The sequence below is a fragment of the Balaenoptera ricei genome, chromosome 4 (assembly GCF_028023285.1).
Source record: "Balaenoptera ricei isolate mBalRic1 chromosome 4, mBalRic1.hap2, whole genome shotgun sequence".
Classification (NCBI taxonomy): domain Eukaryota; kingdom Metazoa; phylum Chordata; class Mammalia; order Artiodactyla; family Balaenopteridae; genus Balaenoptera; species Balaenoptera ricei.
The window spans coordinates 159,510,176-159,537,715 of NC_082642.1; the positions used below are offsets into that span (position 1 = coordinate 159,510,176).

The 27,540-nt window shown below is 51.3% G+C and overlaps 1 protein-coding gene across 2 annotated transcripts; it reads left to right on the plus strand.

Annotated features, from left to right (window-relative positions):
• Positions 1–94: 94 nt before the first annotated feature.
• Positions 95–27,285, plus strand: RRP1B (ribosomal RNA processing 1B). Of its 2 annotated transcripts, none has more exons than XM_059921675.1 (16): positions 95–283; positions 7,445–7,527; positions 9,098–9,155; positions 10,391–10,476; positions 10,803–10,864; positions 11,203–11,332; positions 12,649–12,713; positions 13,151–13,332; positions 15,360–15,454; positions 16,053–16,150; positions 17,900–17,919; positions 18,993–19,124; positions 19,660–20,315; positions 21,982–22,131; positions 23,598–23,661; positions 24,527–27,285. In XM_059921675.1, the coding sequence occupies exons 1-16, from the start codon at positions 154–156 to the stop codon at positions 24,718–24,720; spliced, it is 2,205 nt and encodes a 734-aa protein (XP_059777658.1). In that variant the 5' UTR covers positions 95–153; the 3' UTR covers positions 24,721–27,285. The 2 variants fall into 2 exon arrangements, with proteins under 2 accessions (XP_059777658.1, XP_059777660.1); XM_059921677.1 differs by having other exon boundaries at positions 18,996–19,124.
• The last annotated feature ends 255 nt before the right edge of the window (positions 27,286–27,540 follow it).

A 27,540-nucleotide genomic window follows, 5' to 3' on the forward strand; every position in this document is an offset into this window, starting at 1 on the left:
ACGCGCTGCGAGCGGCGTCCGGCGCCTTTGTGACGCCATCAACCCGCGCGCCGCCGCCCGCCCCGCTGCCTTCTGCGCAGTCGCGGCCCGGGCAGCACGGCGGCGGGCGCTCGGCGGCGGCGGGCTGCGGCCGGGGATGCTCCAGCGGGCGCGATGGCCCCCGCCATGCAGCCGGCCGAGATCCAGTTCGCTCAGCGGCTGGCGTCCCACGAGAAGGGCATCCGGGACCGGGCGGTGAAGAAGCTGCGCCAGTATATCAGCGTGAAGACGCAGAGGGAGACAGGTGGGCTCCCGGCGGTCCGCCGCGCACATGGCGGCCGGGGCTGGGGAGCCCCGGGTGGGCCGGGGCGTGCGGGGAGGGGGGCCGGGCCGGGGGAGCCGCCGGCGGAGCGGGGGGAGCGTGCGGCACTGATTCGCACTCCTGCATGTGCTTCTGTGTCCGCTTCCTGCTGGGTCTCGTCCGGTTCTACGGTTGAGGGACTGCGGCCGACAGGGTTAGGTGGTCTGCCGAAAGTCACAGCGAGTGGGCAAGCTGAGAATAGACCCTTTCTGTCCGGTTGGATCAGTGGACTCTCCTGCTTGCTTCTGGTGCGCTCTTCATTGAGTTACGTCCTCACTTGACCAACACCTTTAGGTGCTAGGGTTACAGGAGAGAAGATAGAAACCCTACCCTCGAGGAACTTGTCCCGGGAAATCCAGGGAGGAATAGATAACTGAAACAGAGCTTGTATAAGTGAGGTAAAGAAAACGAAAACCAAGGAAAGAGAGAGTTCCTCTATACAGGCTGTTCCACGGAGGCCTCTCGGGGTGACGTTCAACAGGTCTGAGAGGAGGCGAGAGGGAAGAGCTGGAAGGTCAGTAAGAGAGGGTGAGGGTGTTAACAGATGAAGTTGAAAAAGTAGGCAGTTGCCAGGTCACACGGGGCTTTGTGGTTTGGATTTTAACTGCAGTGGGGTGCCATTGACGGATTTTGTTACCTGATCTGTAAACCCTTGAAGGCATGAACTACTGTACGCAGTGGAGGTTTTTATTGCACTGAGATAAAGTCTGATTTGTTTATTGCTAGTATTAATACTTTGAGTCTATTTGAAAGAATTGATATTATTTATCCCTGTACTGACATCCTTAGTTTGTTTTATTTTGACGAGAAATCACGAAAGACTACCCAGGAAAAAGAAAATACAGTTTCGTGGGAAGTCTGCTAGAAAGAGGAATGAAGCCAAGCTTTCTGACTTCGATTCTGTTAGGGGTCTCCCCGACAGATTTAATTTATTCTTATCCCATATACATATGCTAGAGGTTCCTAACCTTAACCTTCTCTCCCAGACCTTTGCTGTTTTCAGCTCAGTTAGGCCCTACTCACCTGACGTCTCCACCTGCATGTCCTCAAACTCAGAATGCCCAAAAGTGACTCATTTTCTTCCCTCCAGAACCTCCTCTTCTGGTGCTTCTCTGCTGCCCGTGGTCTTTTTAATTTGGGGGCACACTGCGCGGCATGCGGAATCTTAGTTCCCTGACCAGGGATCAAACCCACAGCCCCCGCATTGGAAGGCAGAGTCTTAACCACTGGACTGCCGGGGAAGTCTCTCGTGCTCTTTTATTTTGGATGCCAGTTCCCATCCTCCACTCAGACTCTAGCTGGACACGTGCATTGGCCTGGGCTACTCTTCCTCATCCTCTCCCTGCAGCCTGCATCCACTGTCCTTTGGTCTTCCCTGTCTCCTCTCCTGAATTACTCTGCCCTGACTGAAGGCCCCTCCATCTCATCTAGACTTACGCACTTGCTTACTTCCTGGCTGATCTGACAACTCCATTTGGGCCCCCCTTGAACCCATGCTCCACAAACCAGCCTGGGCTCATCTTCCTAAAACAGCTGGATCACATCACCACCTTCCTGGAATTCCAGGTCTGCGGACCGTGATCTGTCCTCTCTTTCTCCCCACCTCAGCCCCTGTGTGACTGCTCCACACCGATTCCTGGTGTACAGTGCACCATTTATCACCTCTACCTTCACTTCTCCTGTTCACTCAGAAAAGGTTCCCAGCCTTGATGATCCACTCCCAGCATTCAGTTCACCATCGCTTGCCCCTAAATTCCTTACCTATCACCTCACCCTGCTCCTCTAGGATTTGGAGATATCCAGTATGTCTCTGTTGTGGCACTTAGCTACACTGTTTCGTATTATCAGTAGATGTGCCATTCTCCCCCCAAAACACTGTAAGCTTCCGTCTGTTTTCCTAGCCGGAAGTGGGCGCACACCCAGACATACGAGGGCCTTCCTGTGTACAGGAACAGAAGAGGGACCAGATGCAGTACATTTGGGCTGAGGCAGCCAGACAGAGCCTGGTGCTCAAACCCCTTTGGTGAACAGGCTCAGGGTCCGAAATGCCAAGGTGATGCTGAGGGAGGAGGCCGGGGGTGTGTACCAGTGCCCGGGGTCTGGTCTGGTTAGCTCCCATCCCACCTGAGTTACTTGTCCTGTACTCCTTTTCACCACCACGCCCACACTGCAGGGAATGTAGCGGGCCTTCCAAAAAGTAACTGCAAAGTGAATGTCTAGACAGTGATGATGGGACAAAATAAAACTATCTGCCACAGCTGTGCTCGTCAGAATAGAAACACAAGTTTGGAAATAACTTGGCCTGACAGTGAATCTCATTGACAGACTCAAGTTTTCTGTGTCGTCTTCGGCATAGTAAAGGCAGTCTGAAATTTTACTCTTGCTGTCTGTTAGCAACACAGAGAGCTTCGTGATTTCAAAAACAAATTGAAAATCTTTGTAGAACTTAAAGCAACTCAGTGTTGCTCTGCTACTTTAAGTGTTCCTGTTGATCACTCACAGTTGTAGAATAACCATGGTTTTATTCACAAGGGCTCATTTCGTCCCTGTTTATTCATTCATATATTCAGCAAACGTGTGGAGCACCTCCTCTGTGCTACTATTATTTCGTGCACTACTCTTGGCACTGGGAGTGCAGCAGTGAACAGAACAGACAAGCATCTCTGCCTCTTTTATCTATTCTGCAGGTTTAAGCATTTAACATCCAAAATTGGGATAAATTTTAAAATCAACCTTGTGACAGTTTCGTTTGCGTTCCTGCTTTCTCTTGGCAGCACATAAGATAACAGTACATCTTATAGTTGATGGTGTCTTAGAGCCAATGGCAGTTATGGGGGAAACAAGTGTTTCTTCATACTGGCAGGGTTGGGGTCTCTCAACTCAGTAGTTAGAGAAACGGGGAGCTGTGGCTGTTTCCACACAGGCGTGGGGTCACGTGTTACCGGCTAAGCTGCCTCCTGGGCTGATTCGTGATGAGAGCAGCTGTTGGACTTGCTGTATCCACGTCTCACTTTCATGCTCACCTCATTCATTCTGGAGCAACTAAACCTATATTGTTGTTAGAAACTTAGTTGTATTAAGTTTAAGAAAGTCAACCCCCAAGAAAAAAAGACAAATCCAAAAAGTAATTGTGGGACAAAACTGCTTCAGATATGTCGTACTTCATCTTCAGGGTCTTGAAGGAAATTAGATGATGAGCATTTCTCTGTTTTGCTTTACATGCTTCAAAGATTGGTACCTTGTTTTTACCAGTTAAATTCCTGGGTGAAAATGAGGGATATATATATATATATATATATGTTGGAAACAGATGTTTTTTAAGGGAGAAGAGCTCTACTAGGCTATGGGTAGAGAACATGGGACGATCACAGTGATACCCGCCCACCACGTAGTGCTTTGCTCTTACAACATGCTTCTCATTTGTACACTTAGTTTTGACCCTAAGCATGAACCTGACACGTGTCACAGGTGAGGAACAGGAGGCTCAAGGCCTTTCTAGGAGTGACAGCCAGGAAGGAGCTGACCGGGGCCTGACCAGTGCTTCGCTTCCGCTGTACTTGGTTGCTCCACGTAGGATGAAAGTCAGAATATGCTTTCACGTAAAAAGGGGCTTTCAAGGAAAGCCCCTTTCCTGCCCGCTGTCCAGGATCTGCTCTCACCTGTTTCTTTGTCGAAATGTGCTGTTTTCCCTCACAAAGGCCTCTGTAGTGCACCCTAGCACACCTTTGCCTGGTGCAGGTGTGGGTCATCCAGAGATGCTTGAGCGCCTCCCAGGATCACTTCGAGGTGGTCTGACGTGCTGCTGCCCTTAGCGGGGCCATCTGGAGGTGAACACACACTGTGCTCTGTTTAGTGAGAAGGCTTCTGAGCTGGAGCACACACGCCTGTGCGTTTCTCTATCACACGTGAGTGTTGTGTAAACACACACAGGAAAGATGCCACCAGGCAGAGAGCAGTGGTCCCTCGGAGGGGGGGGGGACTGGGTTTGGGAAGCAGTGAATAAGCCACTTTCAATTGTGTACTCTGATATAGTATATGACTTTTTTGCCATAAATGTTCTTATTGGTTAGGACTCTTTTTCAGTTGGAACTTGACAGAATATCCAAGCCACACTAGTTTTCAGGGGAAAAAAAACCAAAGCACAGCTTTATGCAGGAGCTCCACTGATGGCACCAGAGCCCAGCTTCTCTGCAGACAACTCTGCTGCCCCCTGATGCTTCCATTCTCAGACAGGCTCCCAGCCGTGTGGCGGGGTCCAAACCGTGTCTTCTCTTCAGGTCTCCCGGGAGAGATCACGAGTCTTTCCTGAGGCCTGAGCAGGAGGATCTTGTCCAGCAGTGGCGTGACCGGTCCTTTCTCGCGCCAGCCCTGTGGGCACGGGGATTCCTGCTGCTTTGGCATAAGCCCAGCTGGCTGCTTCCCGCCACGTAGGTGAGCCCTGCCCAGCCCTGCCTTGAAGGGGGGCAGCCCTGGAGGGGGAGACCATGTAGCTGCTTGGCAAAAACAAGGATGCCCAGTCCCAAGCCTCATGCAGGAACTGGTGTCATTTAAATCCTGTTTCATCAGTGGTCGTGCTTTTCCAGTTACGTTATGATGAGTTTTCTAAACAGTAAAAAGAAAGAAAACAGCCCGTGATAACATTTTGATAATCTCATGCAGTTCTTTTTTTTCTTCTTTTAATTAAGGAATATTTCAAGTACATAATTTCAAATATCAGTACTTAGCTTCAGTATTTATTCGTTACCTGGCCGGGTTGTCTAATCGGCCCACTTCCTCCTTCCCACGAGATTCCTGGGAAGCAAACCCCCAGCATCTCATTTCATCTCCTGATACCTCAGCGTGTATCTCTAAGATAGGGACCCTTCTAACCTAACCACAGCACCATTATCACACCTTCTGAACATTTTTCCTTAATATGAAATATCCAATCTGTTGAGTTTTTCCCATCATTCCATAGATTCTTTATGACAAATCAGAATCCAGACAAGACCACCCATTGCGTTTGGTCGATATGTCTACAAATATCTTAAATTCCAGCAGGCTTATCCTCCTTTTTTTCCCTTGCAGTTTATTCAGTGGAGGAACTGGGTCATTTGTCCTATAGAGTTTCCGACATCTGGGGTTTTGCTGGCTGCATCCCATGGTCTCATTTGACATGTTCCTCTGACCCCTATATTTCCTGCAAACTGGTATTAATAGTTAAGATTTGAAGTAGTGTAGATGAGCTTTTTCGTTTTTGAGAGAATACTTAACAAGTGACGCTGTGTTCTTCCTGTTGCATCACATGGGACATCTAATGGGCTTGGGTGTTGTTGGTCTGACTCATCCATTCATCATTCATCCATTCATCATTCATACGCTCCTCAATATTTTTTCACCTAATATTTTGGCAGCCATTGATGATCCTTACCCAGATCCACTAATTCATTAGTCTTTACATGATTGGTTATAAACACAGGTGACTATGACAAAGTTACTACGGTCGTGACTGCAGTTGGCTCTGCTCTGGTGGCACTTATCACTTACGCTATAGCTGTGTAGTCGGGTGTGGCTTATTTATTACAAGATGGGGAGGAAACCGGTTGGCACATCATTCGCCCGACCCCTAAAGGAAAGACACTTTAATAAACCAACGTTACTGTAGTTTCTGGTGAAGTGAGAGCCTATCACAAAGAATCAAAATGCACTATAATGAAATTGTTGGTATGAGAAAGGTCTTTAGTAACCTGGAAATCAACACCTATAAAGCTCTAAAGCATTACTCTGAATAAAATAAATAAACCTCATTCTATCAAAGGGGATCTCTTTATCACTTTTAACTTAATTATGCTTTGGAGTATTGAAATCACATTGATTTCAAATACATACTTGTTTACACTCACCTAGTTTATCCTTTGCTCCTCCAAAAGGTTCTTCGTAGTACCTAGTAATATTTCTAGTGAAATATTAATAAAGACCATTTGTAACAGTCATCAAGGCTTGAGGATTCTGTTTGTTCTCCATAGGCTTGGAAACTGCAAGGGTGTACACTACACTTACCTGATTTTGTGGGTTCTTATTGTTACTCAGCAATTGTTCCGTGACACCTGGGGTCCACCCAGGAGACAGAAGTCTGTGTGCAACTTGTGGCTTGGCCATAGGCGGTTCAGGCAGAGGTGGGGGGCTTGAATAATGAGCGAGAACAAGGCTGACCAGGGTGATGCCACTTAAAACAAGACCACGCTTGCCCAGTAAATGAAAACTAACCAGGAGAGAGGGGGATCAAGGTACAGCCGAACGTCCGATCCTTAAAAAGGTCATCTTTGGGCTTCCCTGGTGGCGCAGTGGTTGAGAATCTGCCTGCCAATGCAGGGGACACGGGTTCGAGCCCTGGTCTGGGAAGATCCCACATGCCGCGGAGCAACTAGGCCCGTGAGCCACAATTACTGAGCCTGCGCGTCTGGAGCCTGTGCTCCGCAACAAGAGAGGCCGCGACAGTGAGAGCCCCACGCACCGCGATGAAGAGTGGCCCCCACTTGCCGCAACTAGAGAAAGCCCTCGCACAGAAACGAAGACCCAACACAGCCATAAATAAATAAATAAATAAATAAAATTTAAAAAAAATAAATAAAGCAAATAATTTAAAAAAAAAAGGTCATCTTTGCAAAAATATCCCAAAGCTTTGCCAGTTTCCCTGGGCTAGTTGTACGGGACCTAAGCAAATCCTTCATCTTTTGTACGATTTGCGGTTTTGCTTTGCAAGACCAGTGAAAATGTTGGTGTGCAGGGTGAGGTGCTAGTTTTAGGCAGAGGGCCACTTGGGGGAACTCGTAAATGACCACTGAATTAGTTAATGTCTTGTTGTGATGACATTTGCTTCTTTCCTCAGATAATAAGAACACGCCACCACTACCGCCCTGCCCCATAGCTGATAAAACTGCCTAATTTATGTGTGTTTGTTTTGTAACAGCAAGAAAATGTATGCTTCACATTTAAAAAGACATTTGCAAGTGAAAGAATGAAAACGTATGCAGTATTATTTTCACGGCTTATGTGGCAGTTCTAAACTTAGACAGGAAATGTTTGGACTCTAAAATAAGATTTTTATGCTGTTTTACCCTCTAGGAGGTTTCAGCCAAGAAGAACTTCTAAAAATATGGAAAGGGCTCTTCTATTGCATGTGGGTGCAGGACGAACCCCTTCTACAGGTAATCTACAGTTCCCTTTGTCATATGACTGGATTTTTGGCACAGGTGGATAAGAGACCTGCCCATTTTATGCTGTATCCATCCCTAATGTACGGAAACAAACTGAAAACCATTGCTTCAAGGGTTCACTTTCTGACCTCTTGTCCGTGTAGAAGGGGATGCAAGCAGTGAGGTTAATTATCTCTTCAAAGAGCAAAGAAGACACATAAATTAGATTATTTCTCTGTCACAGTTTCATAGGTTCCACAGTAGGTTTTATTTATATTATTTTAAAGTTTCTGTTATATCTTTTATTATTTGTGGTCAGAAACAGCATGGCACTAGTCTAAGATCTTGTGAGCTACCCCGGCTCCAGGCCCACCTCTGCCACAGCTAAGTGGGTGCCCGGGACTGGGCAGCCCCCATGCTGGGGGCAGGGTCTTTGTAGAGTGAGCAGCGGCCCCGGATCTGACGGCCTCACCCGCAAAGGCAGTGGAGACTTGTCACCGGTGTGCGTGCTCACCTGGACCCCTGTCTGCCGAGCACACCGAGCCCCGCCACCAAAACTATCAGAGAAAATGGTTTAGGCTCTTTAAGAGCTTTGTTCTGACGTGTAAAAGCAGACCTGCCTTTGCAACAGTAGAGGGTCAGCCTTAGGAAACGCTGTTTGCAGCCCCCGACACGTCGTGGGTAGGTTTTACTCGGCTGGGTTTTACCATGCGGCTTTGCCACTTCCCCTAAGCCGTGTAATGACTCACTTTGATTTATTGCCTTTATTCCACTGAACATGTTTTGAGTAGGATAGCGGAGCAAAATATTTTTAAGTTACATTCAAAGTAACAACCAACAGCTTTAGTGGAGGAAGAAAACAGATGAAAAGGAACATCACTTGCAAGTCTGGGAGTTCATTCAAAATGCGTAAGAAAGACTTGAGTCCAGGTAATATCGACAAGGATTGGTCTTTCTTTCTGTAACTCATAAACAGTTATTTTGTTGACACTCCCCAAGGCAGGTTTCTTCATAGACCGAGACACCAAATTCTCCCCAGCGAGCTTGTGTGGCTCAGCAGGACGGGCTCTGCACGTGGCATTGGATGCCCTTAACCTTTCCCACCGCCCTGCCTCTGCAGCCTGTCTCTGAGCAGGCCAACGAGAGGACTTCTGGGTTCCACACGGAGCCTTGTGGAGCGACAGTCCCGGTGTCTGCCTGCCGGCAACTCCCCCTCGTTGGCACCTGTGTTTCCATTATTTGGGGGTTTGGATGGAATCTCAATTCAAGTTGTATTTTGACAGCCAGGACTTGTTGACAGCTAGTGTGTTTCTTCTGTAGGTCATTTGAGCGCATAGCTAGAGATGACTTGCGTAAGCGTGCGGCTTAGACAGTTCTCAAAGGCATGTTGAGTTGGCACAGTGGTCCGTCGAAATTGGGAATTTCACATTTGGTGAAATCCAGATATCCAGATACACTCTTCTTAGTGGAAGTGACATTGAGAACAAGAGCTAGAGACGCCCCTCCCCTCAGGCCGTGATGCTGTCGTCTCAGTGGTACCACGCAATAACCCCGATGTTTTTCCCCAACCCCACCTTTGCAGGAGGAGCTAGCGAACACTATTTCCCAACTCATCCATGTTGTTAACAACTCAGAGGCTCGTAAGTCCTGATATTTTCATGACTTTCAAAACTTCCTTGTTCATCAGATTTGGTAACTTGCCTAAGAAATCTAGTCAATATTGTTTCTTCTCCTTCCTTCAAAGTTTCCATTTTCCAATGGGCTAGCTTCACGTGAACCTGGGCTGCTAGTGTGTAAATGTCAGGAGACAAACCATCCCATGGGGAAGCTGTGTTAAACACACTGAGAGGGTGACGAAGGAGGTGTCCTGTGGGACACCACATTTGGCATCTCAAAAATTTCAAAAAAATATTTTAAGAAATAGTCCTCCAGAGTTTCCAAATCCTGAGTTACTTTAGCACTCTTAGAGGCTGTGTGTGAATATGCTGGTGTTTGCAGTAACCTCTGGATGTAGAGGATGGCTTATCCTCCTTAAGACTAGAGCCGTTTAAGGTCGTCACTGGTAACAAGCTGTAAAGTAACCCCTCTTGACCAAAAAGAATAAACAAAGGGAGGAATTAATTATTTCCGAGACATTCAGGCTTTGATAAGTTACAGAGGAAGAGAAAGCAGAATTCGCTTCTTTTGCTCAGCCCTCCTCAGAACACAGCCATCCACTGGCCTTATTAACCCTCAGTGGTTCTCTGGATTTTAGCAGGGTCTCAGCTGACTTCGTAAGGACCAAAATTCTACACGTGGAGTATACTGTAGCTTTTCATATATCAAGAGAGAATTGTGCAAAAAGAAGTAAATCAAAAAAACCAAATTATTTTGGGGTGAAAAAGTGCTAATTTCATGGCTCAGAAGAGAAGAATAGAATGTTTTGTTAGAGCTCACCCAGCTGACACTGAACATGAAAAAAAAAAAAAAAGCCGAGTTTCTACATGGATCCTGCAAGTGTTCATCAGAATTAATGGCTTTGGATTGACTGTTAGGTAGAGACGGGCTTTGAAAAAGGGCCAGTAGCTGTGGCTCAGGAAATCTTTTGATTTTTAACAGAAACGTGGCTTTGCAGTGGATAATGAAACACTCTCCAGACAGCATTCGAGTTGAACATTAAGATATTACCAGCCTTCCTGTTATTAAAATATGCTTTTATTTAAATGTAAAAGAAGTTATTGAGCATACTTAGTTACTGACCAGATTTTCTAGCTGCCCGAGAATTCTTGAGAAGAGTGAATAAACAATCCTAGTCTGTTTCCCTTTGTTACTTTCTTGCTCTGTGGTAACATGGTACCCTGTAAACCAAGCGTTCAGAGCCTCTTGTTCACTGCAGAGCACCTGTTCCTCCAGACCTTCTGGCAAACCGTGAACCGGGAGTGGCCAGACATCGACGGGCTGCGCCTGGACAAGTACCACATGGTGAGGGCCCGGCCACAGCCCCTTTTCTCGGGGCCGGGGGCGGGCAGCAGCTGGTGGACTGTGCCAGGGTTGGTTGGTGCGGTGCACGGTGAGGTGACCAGCGGAGAGCGTTGGAAGATGTGCTCAGAGCCGTCTGTTTTGTCTCTTTCAGCTGTTGGGGATGAGTTTGGGGATCCTTAGTGAGCAGTTTTTGTTCTAGAAGCTAAATATGATTATTGCAGAAGCTTTTTCACTTGGGGGATGCAGGCCATACCAGTCACTCCGCTCAGCTGATGGGTATTTCTCGCTTTCCCTTTCTTTGTAACAAAAGTTGTCTGTCTTTATAGCTGATCCGTCTGGTCCTGAGGCAGTCCTTTGAAGTTCTGAAGCGAAACGGCTGGGAGGAAAGGTTGGTAAACTATTTGGGTTAGCGTTTGGGGGCCTTAAAACTTTTAAGGCACTAGTGTGGTTTCAGGTGTTTCAATTAACAAGTTTGAATCGCCTGATCCACGCCTTCCACTCTGCGTACCAAGAGCAAAACATCCTTACGCGTGGAGAACTTCAAATCCAGCAGAGCTGAGCACACGTGACAGTTAGCATTTTATACTCCTTTCAGTGGTTGTCAAACTTTTTCCGCCTCGCGTTGCTTGTTAAGCAGGGGGGCATGAGAGTGTTGCCAGTTTCTCTGGGGGAAGAGAGGATGTTGGCAGCTGGGGTTAACAGAACCGTGTGTGTTGTTTCCTTTAGCCGAATCAAGCTTTTCCTAGACGTCTTGATGAAGGAGATCCTACATCCTGAGAGTCAGTCTCCGAACGGAGTGAAATTCCACTTCATTGATATTTATCTGGATGAACTGTCCAAGGTGGGAGGGAAAGAGGTAAGAAGTGGGCAGACACCCTGCAGCAGTGTAATGTGGCCACAGCTCCCCCGAACAGGCAGGGCCTTGGCCCTGCTCTGAATGTTCTGTGAGCTGGGGGTGAAAATGCTTTTTGCTGGCGCTCAGGGTTACCAGCCACAGTAGCAGCACGGATGGGTCAGCCTTTCTTTTGACGTAGTTCTTCCCCCATCTAGGAATGTGTCCTAAGCAGGTGATGGGTCATGTGGATAAAGATTTATGCAGTAAGGGTGTACATGGCAGTCTTATAAAACAGAATTGAAAACAGCTTATGCAGTCCAACGAAGGATTCTGTAACATGAGGAAATGCTCGTGATGTTGAGTTTTTAAAAAGCATTGAGGGGGGACTTCCCTGGTGGCGCAGTGGTTAAGGATCCGCCTGCCAATGCAGGGGACACGGGTTTGAGCCCTGGTCTGGGAAGATCCCACATGCCGCGGAGCAACTAAGCTCGTGCACCACGACTGCTGAGCCTGTGCTCTAGAGCCCGCGAGCCACAACTACTGAAGCCCGCGCGCCTAGAGCCCGTGCTCCGCAACAAGAGAAGCCACCGCAATGAGAAGCCTGTGCACCGCAGCGAAGAGTGGCCCCCGCTTACCGCAACTAGAGAAAGCCCGCGCACAGCAACAAAGACCCAACGCGGCCAAAAATAAATAAATTAATTATTTTTTAAAAATCAGTAGGGAGACATCCCTGGCGGTCCAGTGGTTAGGACTTGGCGTTTCCAACTGCAGGGAGCAGGGGTTCCATCCCTGGTTGGGGAGCTAAGATCCCGCAAGCCATGAGGTGCAGCCAAAAAATAAAAATAAAAAGCAGTAGGGAAAAAAGGCCACAGACAAAGCTGGGCAAATGGCGTGGCTTTTTCAGTATATATTCATCTGTGAACAGACAGGGCTAGAAAGGAAATACACAATTTTTAGCATGCCGGTGATTATCTGAATTTGGGATTAGGAGCAGTGGTTTACTCTCTTCTTTCACGAGTGTTCTGTGGTGAACATTTGTTTTTTAATTCCTTCACCTCAGTGTCTGGGAGTGTCTGAGTAGGACTTCTCCGTGGAGGAGGGAGTATGTGTTGGGAACGCTGGGAGGGGCAGTCTTCTGTGGTCACTGTGCCGAGATGCCCAGGTGGCTGGATGGCGGCCATGACCTTCAGCGGAGTGTGTTTCAGGTGTTGTGAGACACGTGTGGGTCTGATTCAGTCTGTGTGAGAAACGCGAATGGTTCCTTTCTCAAGGACACATCAGAAAGGAGAAAGGCTCTTTTTCTCCCCCTCATTGTTTTTCCTCTTTCTAAATTACAGCTGCTGGCCGATCAGAACCTCAAGTTTATTGACCCATTCTGCAAGGTGGCCGCCAAGACTAAGGAGTAAGTAGTCCACGTGTGTTTTTACTGCTTCGGTTGGTGCTTCATTATGGGAGGTGGTGGTAAAATTGTAGGTGCAGCATGGCGCACAGGCCCTCCAAAGCTAAGAACAGCTGCGCGGCGTTGGAAGGAAGCTCTGAGTCATGGCTGGGGCCCCCAGCGGCTCTGGGGACCTCGCCCTCCCATCGCCCGGGCTTCCTCCCACCCCCGGGCCCTCCGCCTCGGCACACGGCGCCGAGCTGGCCCCTGGCGGCTGCAGCTGGTTGGCGTGGGGGTGTGGTTAGAAACGCGGGTGCCGGCCGCTGGTCCCAGCGGGTCCCGGGGGGGCTGGACGGGGTGTGCGGTGACTTCCTCCACCTCCCGGCCCTCTGTGCTCCTTTAGGGAACCAAGTCCAGGCCGACTGTTAACCACACTCTCTCTGCTGTGCTTCCGCCCTCAGCCAGACTCTGGTACAGACTATAGCTAGGGGTGTTTTTGAAGTCATTGTAGATCAGTCTCCTTTTGCACCTGAAGAGACGGTCGAGGAACAGAAAACCAAAGTGAGTGACAGTGACCTCTCTGAGGAAGAGACGTCTGGAAAGGAGATGACGTGGAGAAAAGCAATCAGGAGAAAGAAAACAGGTAACAGAATTTACTTGAAGAGTCTTTCTTAGGTAAAGTTCACTCGAAGGAACACTTTTTAATACATTTGTTGCCAGCTCACTGACTACACCCTGGAATTCATCAGAGGTGCCTCTGCCTTGGCCGCCACCTGAGAAAGGAAGTAGGGCTGTGTTTAGACACTTGTGGGGTCCAGGGCCCCTGGTTACACTGGGGCTCATGCACAGTTCTGCAGTTCCCAGGGTCGCAGGGCTTTCTTCGAGGGTTTTGTCATTTTCGTTGCCGTTGCTTCGGGTTTTGTGTGTTTTTGTTGTTTCGGCTTTTTTTTTTTTTGGCTGCGTTGCAAGGCTTGTGGGATCTTCGTTCCCCGAACAGGATTGAACCCAGGCCCTCGGCAGTGAAACCACCGAGTCTTAACCAGTCTTAACCACTTGGCTGCCAGGGAATTCCTTTGGCTTTTTTGATGTGTTTAAAAATCCTAATGTGGCCTTGTGTCTGTAAGAGGGTCCCTGACGGGAGACCTGATTTACTGTTGCATTGGGAACGCGTGCTTGTTTGTGCGGCCCTCCTTTCTGTCTCCGAGTTCCTCCAGGGTTCTTTTCCTTCGGGTGTATAAATAAGCACTGTGGATGGACCCTGTTCTCAGCGCCGTTTGTATCCGTGGGAATTGCGCGGGGCATTTAAAATGCAGCCTCATCAGAGCTCACGGTGGTTTTCAGCATCTTGGTGCCACAGTGTCAGGTAAAGGGCTAGTTCAGGTTGTACCCGTGCTTTTGAAATGTTCTAGAGCCATTGAAAAGGAAAGTTTTCAAAAACTAATAGAGAAAATATAATTTTTAAATTTTTTTATAGCAGGACCAAAAAACTGTGTAGAAGGTGCCTGATTTGTATATTTAAACATATGCATATAAACACATATGTATGTATCTGGAAGGATATGCACCAAGGTGGTAAGAGCTAGCCCTGCGTGGCAAAATTGTGGGTGATTTCTATTTTCTTTGTACTTTTGTCTGTTTTTTCTAAGTTTTCTTCAATGATCATATATTCTTTAGTCAGGAAAAGACAAATCTTTAAAAAAGAAAAGATAAAATATTCTAATTGTAAGTTCAGCACGAGAGACAACTCACTGAATGGCCTTGAGCACATTTTGACTTGGCTGTGGCCCGCCCCTTCCGCCACGTCTGTGTCTGAACTAGAGCCGTTCCCCCTCTTCGCTGAGCGCTTCCCAAGATTCCCCCCCAGGTTTTTCATCAGCCGCTTGTGGGACCCGCCCAGTCTTCACCCAGTCTTCTCCGGGCTCTGCCCTGAGGCCACACCAATCAGGAGCTGATAGGATTCCAGAGACGGGACACCTTTGAGAGCTTGTGTGATTTCAGTAGTAATTTCTCTCTGCTTCTCCATGGGCTTTAATGCTCTTTCGATTATTTCTTAAATGCCAGAGTCACGTAAACATCAGCCTGTTGTGTTTCCTGAGGCGGCCCCCTGAGAGTCAGTGTCCTACTGTAGAGAGCTCACCACAGCCTCAGCTTTCCTGAGACTAGCGACAGACCCTGTCTGTCCTCCTCCCACTGGCCTGAGCCCCGGCCCACAGGTTTCCCGTCCACCTCCACTGCACTCCACAGTGGGGTTTTGTCTACGATGTAATTAAAAGGCAAAATGTGTGATTTCTCCCAGGTTTTTTTTTTTTTTTTTTTTTTTATGTCCCAGGACTAAAAAACCAAAACATCTTTGGGAGATTATAAATGTACTTGCAGGGTTTTGTCTGTAAAGAAATGTCCTTTTTGGGACTTCCCTGGTGGTCCAGTGGATAAGACTCCGAGCTCCCAATGCAGGGGGCCCAGGTTCCATCCCTGGTCGGGGAACTAGATCCCAAGTGCCTCAACTAAGACCTGGCGCAGCCAAATAAATAAATAACTTTTTCTTTTTAAAGAAAAGAAAAAGAAATGTTGTTTTTCACTAAGAGGCACCTAATTGGACGGTAGGTGGCTCTTTTGGGGGTAGCCATGGCCATGTATTTGAGTTGTGTCTGTGGATGTGTTCCTTGATAGCACTGGGCAGATATCACTCCAGAAAAGAGGAAGTCGGTGAGGAAGGCGGACGGGACGGCGGCGGAAGCGTGGAGGACGCCGGGCTGCTTCTCCAGGTTGGTAGCAGGTGTTGCTTTTTGTAGAATATAGGTTTGCTGTGGAGCCCCCTGGCTGCTGGGGAATTGGGGTCAGAGCTGATTAAACCACATGCCTAATGCGTAAGGTTTTTTTTTTAATCCCTCAGTCACTGGTGTCGCCTTTCTTGTAATGAGCTTACTGGAGACAAAGAGATTTAAGTACGATGGCAATTTGAAAGATGTCAGTCTTCGTTCTGGCCTGAATTACGAAGATCTGTTCTGTTCCATACAACAAAGCGAGCCCAATGGTACTTTTCAAATAAAGGAGGTTTACTACGTTACCAAGTACAAATTGAACATCTAGATTAAATTTACAGAACAGCATACCCAACTAAATTTTCAGGAAGAAGAAATAGAACAAATAAAGAGTAGCTTCTTCTGAGAACAAATAGAAGGAAGTTTTCAAAGGCAGTGCTTAGGCTTCTGGCTGGCAGGCCTTAGGCATGCTGTGCGCACCATCCTGTTGGGGGATGCTTCCAGAATCCCGAGCTCTGGGTTTCCTGTCTCTAGTTGATGTGACTTCCAAGCCAGGCAGCGTTGTGCTTCGGGCTGATGTTCAGTTTTTCTTCTCACGTAGTTTGACTACAAGGCAGTTGCTGACCGACTCCTGGAAATAACCAACAGGAAAAACATCCCTCCCTTCAACAGGAAACGTCTCTCCAAGCTCATCAAAAAGTAAGTGATCGGGGAAGAAGGTTTCACCTGATCTTCGTTCGTGTTCAAGTCCAGCGCTTTGGTTTCTTGGCGTGAGATGAGCTGTCCCCGTGCTTAGCTTTCTTCTGGGCCCTTTAATGTTATCACTCATAGCCTTGCAGTGCCCATACGCTGAAAGAGTCTGTGAACACAGCCGCCCCTGCCCCTCAGGTTCATTCTGCGGAGGCGGCTAAACCCACCTCTTAGCTGTTTTGTGACGATGTAGAAGGAAGCCTGTGGAGAATGTGTAAAGTCTACTAATCAAGAAATTGCAGTGTGGTTGGGGTAGCGGTTCAGCTATTTCCCCCTCCCCACCCCCCAGCTCCCAGTTTGTCTGCCAGAAGTGTGGTGGTGACACCATTACAACCATTCAGGTAGTTCACCGTGCAGCCCCGGGGCTTGTGACTGATGACAGGTAACAGCTGACCTTGATCACACACTCTGTGAGCCGACCCTGTTCTGAGCACTGCACGTAAATCGTTTCATGTTCAGGAGAGCGCCCCAGGCCAGCTTCTGTCACAGCCCCATTTAACAGATGAGTTAGCTGGGGCACGGGAGGCGACCGATGGCCCGGGCTCGCAGCCGCCAGACGCAGCTGGACGCGGGCCTGTCTGCTCCCCGGCGCTGCCGTGCGGCGCACGCGCCCCCCACACGCACACGCCCCCTCACGGCACACGCCCCCTCACGGCACACGCATCCTCACAGGACACGCCCCCTCACGGCACACGCATCCTCACAGGACACGCCCCCTCAGGGCACACGCATCCTCACAGGACACGCCCCCTCACGGCACACGCATCCTCACAGGACATGCCCCCCTCACGGCACACGCCCCCTCAGAGCACACGCATCCTCACAGGACATGCCCCCTCACGGCACACGCATCCTCACAGGACACGCCCCCTCACAGCACATGCATCCTCACAGGACACGCCCCCTCAGGGCACACGCATCCTCACAGGACACGCCCCCTCAGGGCACACGCCCCCCTCAGGGCACACGCCTCCTCACGGCACACGCCCCACACCTCCTTTTGTTCTAACGCAGCTGTCGTGTAGAGCAAAACACGGCTAGGCTGTCTCCCCTTGGTAACAAAGCAGAGAATGGAATGTAAGTAGAGATGTAAGCTTTTTCAGCCTTAAGAAACAAGAAGAAGATTTTAATTTCTCCCTTTCACTTGTATGTGCCAAGACAAATCTTTAGATCCTTGTGTCGTTGATGATATGATGACACTTGAGGGCAGTTTTGTCCTTTGTTTCTTGCCCTTGCCTCACACCACCTTCCTCTTCCACCTCCCCTTCTGGAAGAGAAGGAAGCTGAGTTAACAAACTCCAAATGTCACTTACCCTTTAAGCTTCTATATATAAGATGGAAAACAACAAGGCCCTACTGTATAGGGCAGGGAACTATATTCAGTATCGTATTATAAACCATAACGGTAAAGAATGTAAAAAAAGAATGTATATATGTGTATAATTGAATCATTTTGCTGTATAGCAGAAATTAATAACGTTGTAAATCAACTATACTTCAGTAAAAATATATTGATAATAAAACATTCAGTTGTACGCTTTAAATGGGTGAATTGTTTGGTATGTGAATTATATCTCAATAAAGATTTTACTTTAAGAAAAGACAAGTATCACTTATATTATAAAAGGTTAGTGCATATGTTTATAGAAGACAGAAAGACGGGGTTTCTCTAGGAACCTTTCTTGTTTTCTGTTTCAGATTCCAAGATCTCTCTGAAGGTGAGGAAAATGAGAAGATTATAATTGGTGATGTTCTCAATAAGCGTGGACCCCACAGAGGGCGCTTGTGCCAAATATTGAAAAACAGGGTTGAGAGACATGAATTGAAAGCATGAGAAAGTAGCCTGCTCAGCTGAGCAGAGGCCCTCGCAGGAACCCGGCGTCGGGTCTTTTCCAGCCCGCCGCCCACTCCCCGTCCAGAGACCAGCGCGGAGCCAGACGCGGGCTCTCCCTGTGGGTGCCAGGGCGAGGGCTCGAGCCCCTGGGGCAGGGTGGATTCTTCATGAAGAAGACAAGCTGATCTCTCAGAGTCCCTTTCATTTGCTGTGTGATCAGCCGTCCCCCAGGGGAAGCTGCTGCCTGTGAGCTTGGTTGCATTTGAGCCAAGTGGATGGTCTGCTGCCCCCGTCCCTCGTGCACGTGGGAGGCTTAGAACTGGAGGGCCCTGCAGACCTGGCTGAGGTGTGGAGGGTGTCACCCCAGGTCTGCAGTCCCTTGCCTCTTCTGAGAGATCCACAAAACTTTTTTTTTTATATATATATATATATATATAAATTTATTTATTTATTTATTTTTGGCTGCATTGGGTTTTCGTTGCTGCGCGCAGGCTATTCTCTAGCTGCGGCTAGGGGGGGCTACTCTTCGTTGCAGTGCACGGGCTTCTCATTGCGGTGGCTTCTCTTGTTGCGGAGCACGGGCTCTAGGCACGCGGGCTTCAGTAGTTGTGGCTCGCGGGCTCTAGAGCGCAGGCTCAGTAGTTGTGGCGCACGGGCTTAGTTGCTCTGCAGCATGTGGGATCTTCCCGGAGCTGGGCTCGAACCCGTGTCCCCTTCATTGGCAGGCGGATTCTTAACCACTGCGCCACCAGGGAAGTCCCCACAAAGCGTTTTTCAGTCTGTACTTCCTGTGTCCCAGCTTTCGGGTTGGGGTCGGAGGAGTAGAGAGGGGCCTTATGGCAGAAATCAGGGTTAAAACTCTCCCCTCGTGATGTGGGGAGGGGCGTGGCTCGGAGGCCCTGGGGACAGAGCGGTGCCGGTCTCAGAAAGCTGACCAATAGGGGCTTTGGTGTCCAGCAGGCAGTATCTCTCACCTCAGTTTTGCTGAGGACACTTCTGCTGATGAAGATGACCAAACCCTCAGTCAAGGGAGGCATAAGAAGAAAGGGAACAAACTTTTGGAGAAAACGGACATGGAAAGAGGGAGAGGTGAGCCGCCAAGCCCGCAGCCTGCGAGGGCGGGGGTGAAAGGGGGGCGGCGCGGGGACTGCCTTTGCCGTCCACCCGGGTCATCGCAGAGCGGAAGCCGTCGCTCTGAGGGGCTGGCTGAGACAGAAGGTCTGTCCGAGTGTTTTGCTGTTCCCTGTGGAACCACGTTGAGCCTCCCTAGAGTAAAGGCATTTACTGACCCCTAGTGGAGGAAGTGGGTGGGGACGTGGAGATGTGGGGACGTGGAGATGCTGGGTGGACACTGCCCTTCGGAGCATTTGTTTTATTACTGGGTCTGGGCCTGAAAATTAGTAGAAGTCTGAACACTATTTCAGATCCATTTATATCGAAGCTGGCCTCAGGAAGGCTTCCGGTCACAGCTGGCGCAGGGAAGAGATGGGGCCAGGGGAGAAAGCTCGTGGGGTTCGAGGGCACGGAGGAGGACCTGCTGGGAGACCGTGGGGATGTGCCCTGGGATCCCCCCGCGAGGGCGGCCTGGGCGCCGGGGCACTCACTGACCGTTTTGTGTCTCTAGGAACGAAGTTCTCTCCTGCCGAAGAGGAGGAGGGCGCTGGCGGTATTCCAAAGAGAAAAAGGAAAAAGAAGAAGAAGAACCACCTCCGGCCCGAACACTTCGGGCCCGGTGGTGAGGCCACGTGTCCGGAGCAGAACGGCAGCCGGGAGCCGGAGGCCGGTCCCGGGAGAGCCCGGGAAGCGAGAGCCCGGGAAGCGGGTGCAGCCGAGCTGGGGACGGTGGCCACGCCCGGCCCCCAGGAGCAGAGCGGCTTGGAGCCCACCTCCCTGCACAGCCGGAGGAAACGACTGAGGAAGAGGAGCCTGAGGGTCCAGGTGGAGGGCCCGGAGGGAGCGGCCCCGGCCCCGGCTGGCGGCGCCCCAGTCCTGAAGAGGAGGCGGGAGCTCGGGGCCCTCCTGGTCAACGGCAGCGGCCCGCCCACACCGGCCTGGCCCCTGCCCCGGAGGGAGGGCCCTCCAGCGAGCCCAGCAGACAGAGGGGACTGCCCTGCCATCCCGCCCCAGGGCGGGAAACTGAAGAAAAGGAGGGGGGAGCCCGGCGGCCTTGACCTCTATGACCCGTCTGCTCAGAAAGCTGCCATTTTGAAAAAAAGGAAGAAAATGAAAGAGATGTCAAAGTTGGCAGAGCACAGAGGGGTCAAGCTCGTCCAGGCTCTGGTAAGGCGGCTGCGCCCAGGGCGGGGGGGCTGGAGCTCCCCGGCAGGAGTGTCAGCGCCCTACCTCCTCAGCCGCATGGATGGGCAGGGCAGGGGACAGCCAGCCCCTGGCCCGGGGAGCGGTCATGGCTCCGGACAGCCTCTGCCAAGGAGCAAGCAGTGACCCACCTCGGTGGCTTCCTCTGCTTCCCCCCCAGCCCCCACCCCTCCGGCTACGCAGAGGCCAGGGCGGGGCCAGCCTCAGGCTGGGGAACTGTCCCAGTGGCCAGTCCTAGCAGATAAACAGGCAGGTGTGTGTCTCCATCACACGCTGATCTCATTTTTCTTCTTCAACTCATGGCCAGCCCTGGGCTCCTTTGGCAAAGGCAGAAGCCCCAAATTCTCTTATCTCACTGATGTTTTGAATGAAAAAACTTCTTGTCCACTTGGATCTCTAGAGCCACCTATAGACGGGGACCTGGGCTCTAGGTCTGCGTCTCGCACCCTCCTCTCTGGACGTGCAGTGCGTCTGTGCCAGTGGTTGGCAGACGTCGTCTCTCTAGCACACAGCCCGCCAGCGGCGCCCGTGCCGGCCTGGCTGCTTCTGCGTCTCACGGCAGAGCTGAGGAGTGTGACGGAGACCTCACGGCCTGCAGAGCCAGAATCGTTTACTCCCTGGCCCTTTCCAGAACAAGCTAGCTGACCCCTGCCCAGCGCGTGTTTCTGCATCTCCTGCTTTGCAGCAGTTACGACATCAAGGCCCTTGTCTACGGAGCTTGTGTGGACGGGGTTAAACGCTGCTTTCAGGCCTCAGAGTGCAGGATCCCGAAGTGGGTCTGTAGTCGGTCTGAGCCAGGGCAGCAGGGCACTCAGCTCGGATTCAGGAAGTCTGTTCTCACCTCAGGCCTTCGCTGACTGCCAGGTCACCTGTGTCACCTTCTCTGGGCTCTGCAGCCTCTGCCCTTCACCCACTAGTCACTGATGCTCTTTCTTCACTAAGAATATCAGAGGAATTTCCTTCTCCGAGTCTCGTTTCTCTGGCCCCCAGTAGCCCTCGGAGAGGATTGGAGTGGCTGCTAAATAAGTCACAGGGTCGAGGGAGGTTTTCCTCCCCAAGGGGCGGCGTGTCTCGTCCATGTCTGCGACACCGTGGGTCCTGGCCAGGAACACCACGGACTTGCCAAAACCACCAGTGGGCTGCCTTGGGCTTCCCAGACCTCTGAGACCCCAGGAATAGAGCGGGGCCGCCGTGGGGTTGTCAGTGTAAAACATCCAGGGGACATTCTGTGTCTGCCTGTCACGGACCCACAGAACCTGGTAGCCTCACACTCCCTCCCGTGCCAAGCTTTCCGTGGGCAGCGATGTCTGATCAGAAATGAGAGAGTGAATTACCGCTTAGTAGATGGTGTCTGAAAGGCAGAAATCTTCAGAACGTGGGCATAAGTTTGAAGATGGGTAAAAATGGGTTCTCGTGGCTGAGAAGGTAGACCTCTAGCCGTCGGCATGGTGCCAGCGTGGGGAGGCGGGCATTCGTGTGTGTGTGGCGTCTGCTCAGGAAGCGAGGTGTTTGCACACCTGAAACAGGAAACGGGGGGCTTGGGGTGAGCTGGTAAGCAGGTCCCACGTTGTGTCTGCTCGCTTCCCGCATTCACGGGTGGCGTGACCCGCATCTCGCCCTCTGCACGCAGGGGAGCAGTGGGGCGCTCAGCCCTTTGAAGAAGCAGCTGAGGACCCAGAAGGACTTCGTGAAGTTTGACGCAGCCTCCTCCCCGAAGCCCCTGTTCTTCAGGAAGGCCAAGGGCAGCGGGGCCGCCACCTTGCCAGGCCCCAGGCTGCAGGTACCCGCCCCGCCGCCCCGCTGTCCCTCTGCCCCCCGGCCCACCACGGCCACCCGAGGCACGGACAGGGGCCCCGCTTCCGGCCTCTGCTGCTTCCCGCGGCGTGCCGGCCTTGTTCAGGCAGCCATTCCGGCCCCGGACAGCCCCAGGGCTCAGCGGGGAGCTTGAGGTGCGGTCAGTGACACCGTTCCGCGTCGGCGGGCCTGGGGTTCCATGTCCGGGAAGTCGCGGGACTAGGCAGCGAGGGGGAGGACGGAAGCTCTGGGGAGTCTGGGTCTGCAGATCCGCCTGGGACACGAGGGGAGTGGTCAGAGCGAGTCGTGGCGGTGGGAGAGGGCGGTCCCTGTTTCAGGGCTCAGGAAGGCAGGGCCAGCCGTGCCAATGCCCAGGCCGGGCCGCTGGGCGTGTGTCCGGCCCACCCCCAGGATACAGAGGTCCTGGCGGAGCCGTTGTGGTGGGCGGTCCGAGCTGGCCCTGCTGGGGACACCCCGGCAAGTTCACATTTAAATAGCATCCACTCGAACCAGCAGGGTGACCACTGCCTGTGTTTATTTTTTTTTTATTTTTTTAAAGCAGAGGTTCTTCTTTTTTTTTTAATTAATTAATTTATTTATTTTTGGCTGTGTTGGGTCTTCGTTTCTGTGCGAGGGCTTTCTCTAGTTGCGGCGAGCGGGGGCCACTCTTCATCGCGGTGCGCGGGCCTCTCACTACCGCGGCCTCTCTTGTTGCGGAGCACAGGCTCCAGACACGCAGACTCAGTAGTTGTGGCGCACGGGCCTAGTTGCTCTGCGGCATGTGGGATCTTCCCAGACCAGGGCTCGAACCCCTGTCCCCTGCATTGGCAGGCAGATTCTCAACCACTGCGCCACCAGGGAAGCCCCTGCCTGTGTTTATTTTAAGGTATTTTAGGGATATTAGTTCAATGACTCAAGGCTCACACAATCCAAGTCCCTCTCTTAAAATGTTGATATTAAAGCAAAAATGGTATAAAGTAGAATTATGGGATTCACACAAATTTAGAATTCTGAGAAGGATTTAAGTGTTTCATAACGCAGAAGGGGGATGCTTCTAGGAATTTGGCAGATAGGAAGCAGTTATTTAATTTTGATGAATTGTTAGAAGATCCAATCCGCTTGGAGTCCGCCTGCACAAGAAGTTGGGAAGTGCCCGTCCATTGCCCCCAGAAGTCAGGTGCCATGACAGGAGCGGGCCCATCGCTCCCCTTACACGGTCACAGCGGGGCTCTGGGACGAGGTGGATGGAGTTAATGGTGAGCTTTCTCTCGTTCCCGGGAGGTTTCAAGCACCGTAATTTTGCTCTGCTCTCCTCCCCGGAGCCCCAGTGACAGGCGGTTACTGCAGAGCGGGGCTGGCCCGCCAGTGTTGGGCCTGCGAGGCGGCCCCATGGGCTCTCGGGGCGGCTCAGCCGCTATCCTTTACTCCTCTCGGTGTCGTTTTCTTCCGCAGCCACACGGGACGCCATCCAGCTCCAAAAAGGTGACGTTCGGGCTGAGCAGGAACACGACGGCGGGTGAGTCGGCGTCCGCTCTGCGGGGCGGGGAGGGCCTGGGCCCGTTGCTGGGTCAGCGGGCAGCCCCCGGCTGGGCTGCTCACGGGGCGGCGGGAGGGCCTCGGCTTCCAGGCCTGCCTGCCCTGATGCAGAAGCCCTGTCAGCCCGCGGTCTGGCGGTCTGTCCTGCCTCCGCGAAGGTCTGCAGGCTGCCTGCCCCGGGGGAGAGGGGAAGAGGGGCACGCTTGTCTTACCGCTTTCAATACGGGTGTGATTCACTTGCTTTGCTTTGTCTTTCAAAGGAGGAAACTAAGGTTTTTACAAGTACATAATGAGTTTAGGTCCTGTTTTTAAGGACCGCAAGTAAACTGTGTGTGCGCGCACGTGCGCGTGTGTGTGTGTGTGCACACATACGCACGCGTGCAGAAGGGAGGGGCTGTCTGGAGAGGACCTGAGACGCTCTCACCTTCAGCGCTGGAGAAAATGGGGGGAACAAATCCAAGAAGGAAAGGCTCCTCCTTCAACTGTCTAAACCTGGGGTTCATCCCAGACCCAAACTGGGGGTTCACCGAGTGCCCATGTTCCGTAACCACCCCCCGCGACCTGGCCCGCCTGGCGCTCCCCCACGTCCATGCAGGCGGCCTCAGGGCGTTTTCCGTGGAGGATTAAAGCCCGAGGGAAGGAGCCCCCCTGGTGACTCCATCTCCTCCCGGGCTCTCGGGCCCTCTCTGCGGGCCTGGCAAGGGCACCGCCCTGCCCGGGAGTGAGCTCACGGCTCGGGGCCTGCGGGAGCCTGCGCTGCCGGCAGCACCGAGGTGGGCGGATCGGCAGGAGAGAGGAGGCGTGCGGACCCTGTTAACCTGTGGCCTTGCTTTCATCCGGGGCAGAATTCAAGAAGACGGACAAGAGCATCTTGGTCAGTCCCACGGGCCCCTCCCGGGTGGCCTTCAACCCTGAGCAGAGACCCCGCCACGGAGTGCTGAAGACCCCCAGCAGCTCGCCGGCCAGCACGCCCCTGGGGGCCAAGAAGCCGCTGACCAGCGTGCCAAAGGGGAGGCCGACGGCTATAGACTTCTTCTAGGGTAGTCAGTCCTTTCAGAGACTGCTTTTGCACAGAGTATTCTATAAATTATAACGTTTAAAAGGTGGGGCCTTTTTATTGTTTTATAGATTCCTGTGAGTTGAGTGTACGAGGTTCTGGGTGAGCCGCGGGGCCGCGGGCGTCTGGGATGAGCTTCTGCTGCAGACGTCCGTGCTCGAGCTCTCCACTCCCCGGGTGTTCCCAGCTGTGGGCGACCTCAGGGCCCCCCGCCGTGGCGGCGAGGCCCGTGGGCTGAGAGCACGCTGCCCGGTGCCCTTGCACTGATGCCGCGCGCGGTGGCATCCCGGGGCTCCGTTCCTTGCCAGCCCCGCCCTGCGCATGTGGAACTGCCAAGCGAGGCTGGTTTTCTGGCGGTCTTGGGTCTAACAGTCTGTCTTTCTTCTTTTTCAAAGCATGTAGGGCTTTGTTCCCGTGTTCTGGGGGTGTTTGGCAGTTTGGGGTAGAGGTGACTTGTAACCACATCAGCAATACCGCGCTTTTTCTACGCACTCTCAGTGCGTGCTCAGCGGGGGTGACCCTGCGAGTTGGGGGCACCAGGGTTGGAGAGAAGAGCCTCTGCCCTCGGGGGGTCAGGCACTTCCTTCCCTCTACCTTGGCCTGGTCTCCTCCCTGGTTTCCTACCTCTGGGCCAGCCTAGGGTGTCCTCCCTGGGCGCCCGGGTCCTCGTGCTGTGTGAGCCGACACCCTCCCTGGCTGGCAGCCCCAAGAGCAGCTTCCCCATCTTCAGTCCCAACTCACGTCTTCAGAGGCATGGCCGCCGTGTCTGAAACCTGGGTTCCTGCTGGAAGGCAAAAGAAGCAGCCTTTAAGAATTGTCTGTGCTTATTTATTTGTTCATAGCTACCTTTTTTCAAATGTTGAAGCTTGCACTTACAGATCTTTATAAAGCTCTAATTTTAGTTAATTACAGCAATCAGAGGTGGAAGGCGCTCAGACTTCAGTTGGAAAAACAGAAATGCAGCTTAGAGCAGTGCTGGCTAGGCGTTTGATCTGTCTTAGGAAGCTGTGTCTGTCCCTCGAGCCTGAGTAGCAGGTGGGACACAGACCCAGAAACCTTAGAGAAGCCCCTGGGGCCCCTCCCGGCTCTGTCTGGAGCTTACAGCCCTAAGGAGGTGGTGCAGAATTTGCGGGGAACATAGTTTCAGCTCTTGGCTCAGGGCACCTTGGGCCTTCTCCCTCCCCCTGTGCAGGAGCCCCAGTTTCTCACCACAACCCAAGCCAGCCCCCTTCGCTACTCCCCAGCAGAGGACCCCAGCGTTGCCTTGGTGGTCCCAGCTACGACTTGGGGTGACAGGGCCTCACTGGGGTTTCAGGGCTGATGTGACTTTGGTTTCCTCGATCACGTGATCAGGGTGGGGTCCTCTGCAGAGACCACAGCTGACAACTTGCAGGTCAGGTGGGCTGGCCTGCGGGGGCCCTGGTGAGAAGGAGGACGTGTGAACTTTGTTCTTTGCCCGCTCTCTAATAAAGCTTTATCATAATCAGGCCACGAGAAAAGAAATCATTAACATCATGCTGTTAAATAGTCATTGTAACCTTGTGGTGGTTGCATGGTTTTTAGTGTGCTGCCTTTGATATAATCCATCGAAACCAAAACTGATAGTGTGAAAAGGTTAGATCTGAATACTCAGATATTTTTAACTTTTTGTTTTTAAAAAAAATGTTTCGTTATCCTTGGTCAAATTATTTTTCTAACAATTTTTATTTCAGCGTTCAAGATGGGTCATATAGCCAAATGGGCCGTATAATCCAACGATGTTAAGATGTCTTAGCAAGACATCCAACGGCAAAAATGGCTCGCTTGTCCTGCAATTGAGGGCGGGGGCTTTCTTCCTCGCTCTGATATGTCATCTGTCGCTCCTGAGGCCCCAGTGGGGCGTCCTGGGGACGTCCTGCCTGAGGACTGGAGCCCAGGAGTGACAGTGTGTCTTGGATTCCATCTGTCCTTCTCTGAATCTGTCCTGACTTACTCCATTTTGTGGGTAAGCTCAGTAGGTTTACTGTGGCTTATTTCTAAAGCCTAAATTTTGGCAACAAAGAAAGAAAAAATACAATTTTTAAAAATTCTCATTCCATACACTCCAAGAATGTATCACATAAGGAAAGTGTCTTTAGAATACCAGTTTTCTATTGGATGCATGTTATTTTCCTAGCTAAAGTTGCCAGGGGGACTTGGAAGTCCAGAAAAGGAAATAATTTAAATTAATGCTGGTGATCTTACAGTCTTTTGTAAAATGATCATCTTCCCTCTTACCCCATAGGACTGATCAGTTTTGTACAATTTGGTATCACACTTTGCAAATGTATTGTCCTTTCTAACTTTTGCTGAACTGAAAGCACAAAGAAAAGCATAAAGAAAATCGGGAAGCAGTTGCTAGTGTTGGAAGGAATATGGAATTGAATCTGTCTTTTGACTAGTGTGTGTGTGTTTTCTCTGAATTTTCCTGACTGCTGGCAAGGCCTGTTTGTTTACAATCATTTTGTATTCGTGTCTGCAGGGTTTGTCAGTACTCGTCAAAGCCAAATCCAATAAAAAAATCAGTCTTTGCCCTCAGGTTTGTACTTGATCTTGACTGTCAGCGTATGTAAAAATACGCCTCTTTGGGAACTATTAGAATGCAGCCGGGGTTCGCCGACGTTGGGGACAGTGGTAAGTGTTTGAAAACAAGCGTCTTTGGGCACCCGTCCTTCTGTTGTGCGTCCGCCGCCCAGAGCCGGCAAGGGGGTGTGTGGCGAGGCTTGCCCTGCGGCTGCTCACAGACACCCTCACTGCCAGGCCTGAAGCACCTGCTCCTCAGGC

Bases quoted from the DNA above. Each gene is read 5' to 3' on its own strand.
- RRP1B (XM_059921675.1), top strand. From the start codon at position 154: ATGGCCCCCGCCATGCAGCCGGCCGAGATCCAGTTCGCTCAGCGGCTG. The intron at 16,151-17,899 runs GTAAGTGATCGG...TTTCTGTTTCAG, and splicing joins CTCTCCAAGCTCATCAAAAA to ATTCCAAGATCTCTCTGAAG. The intron at 20,316-21,981 runs GTAAGGCGGCTG...CTCTGCACGCAG, and splicing joins TCAAGCTCGTCCAGGCTCTG to GGGAGCAGTGGGGCGCTCAG.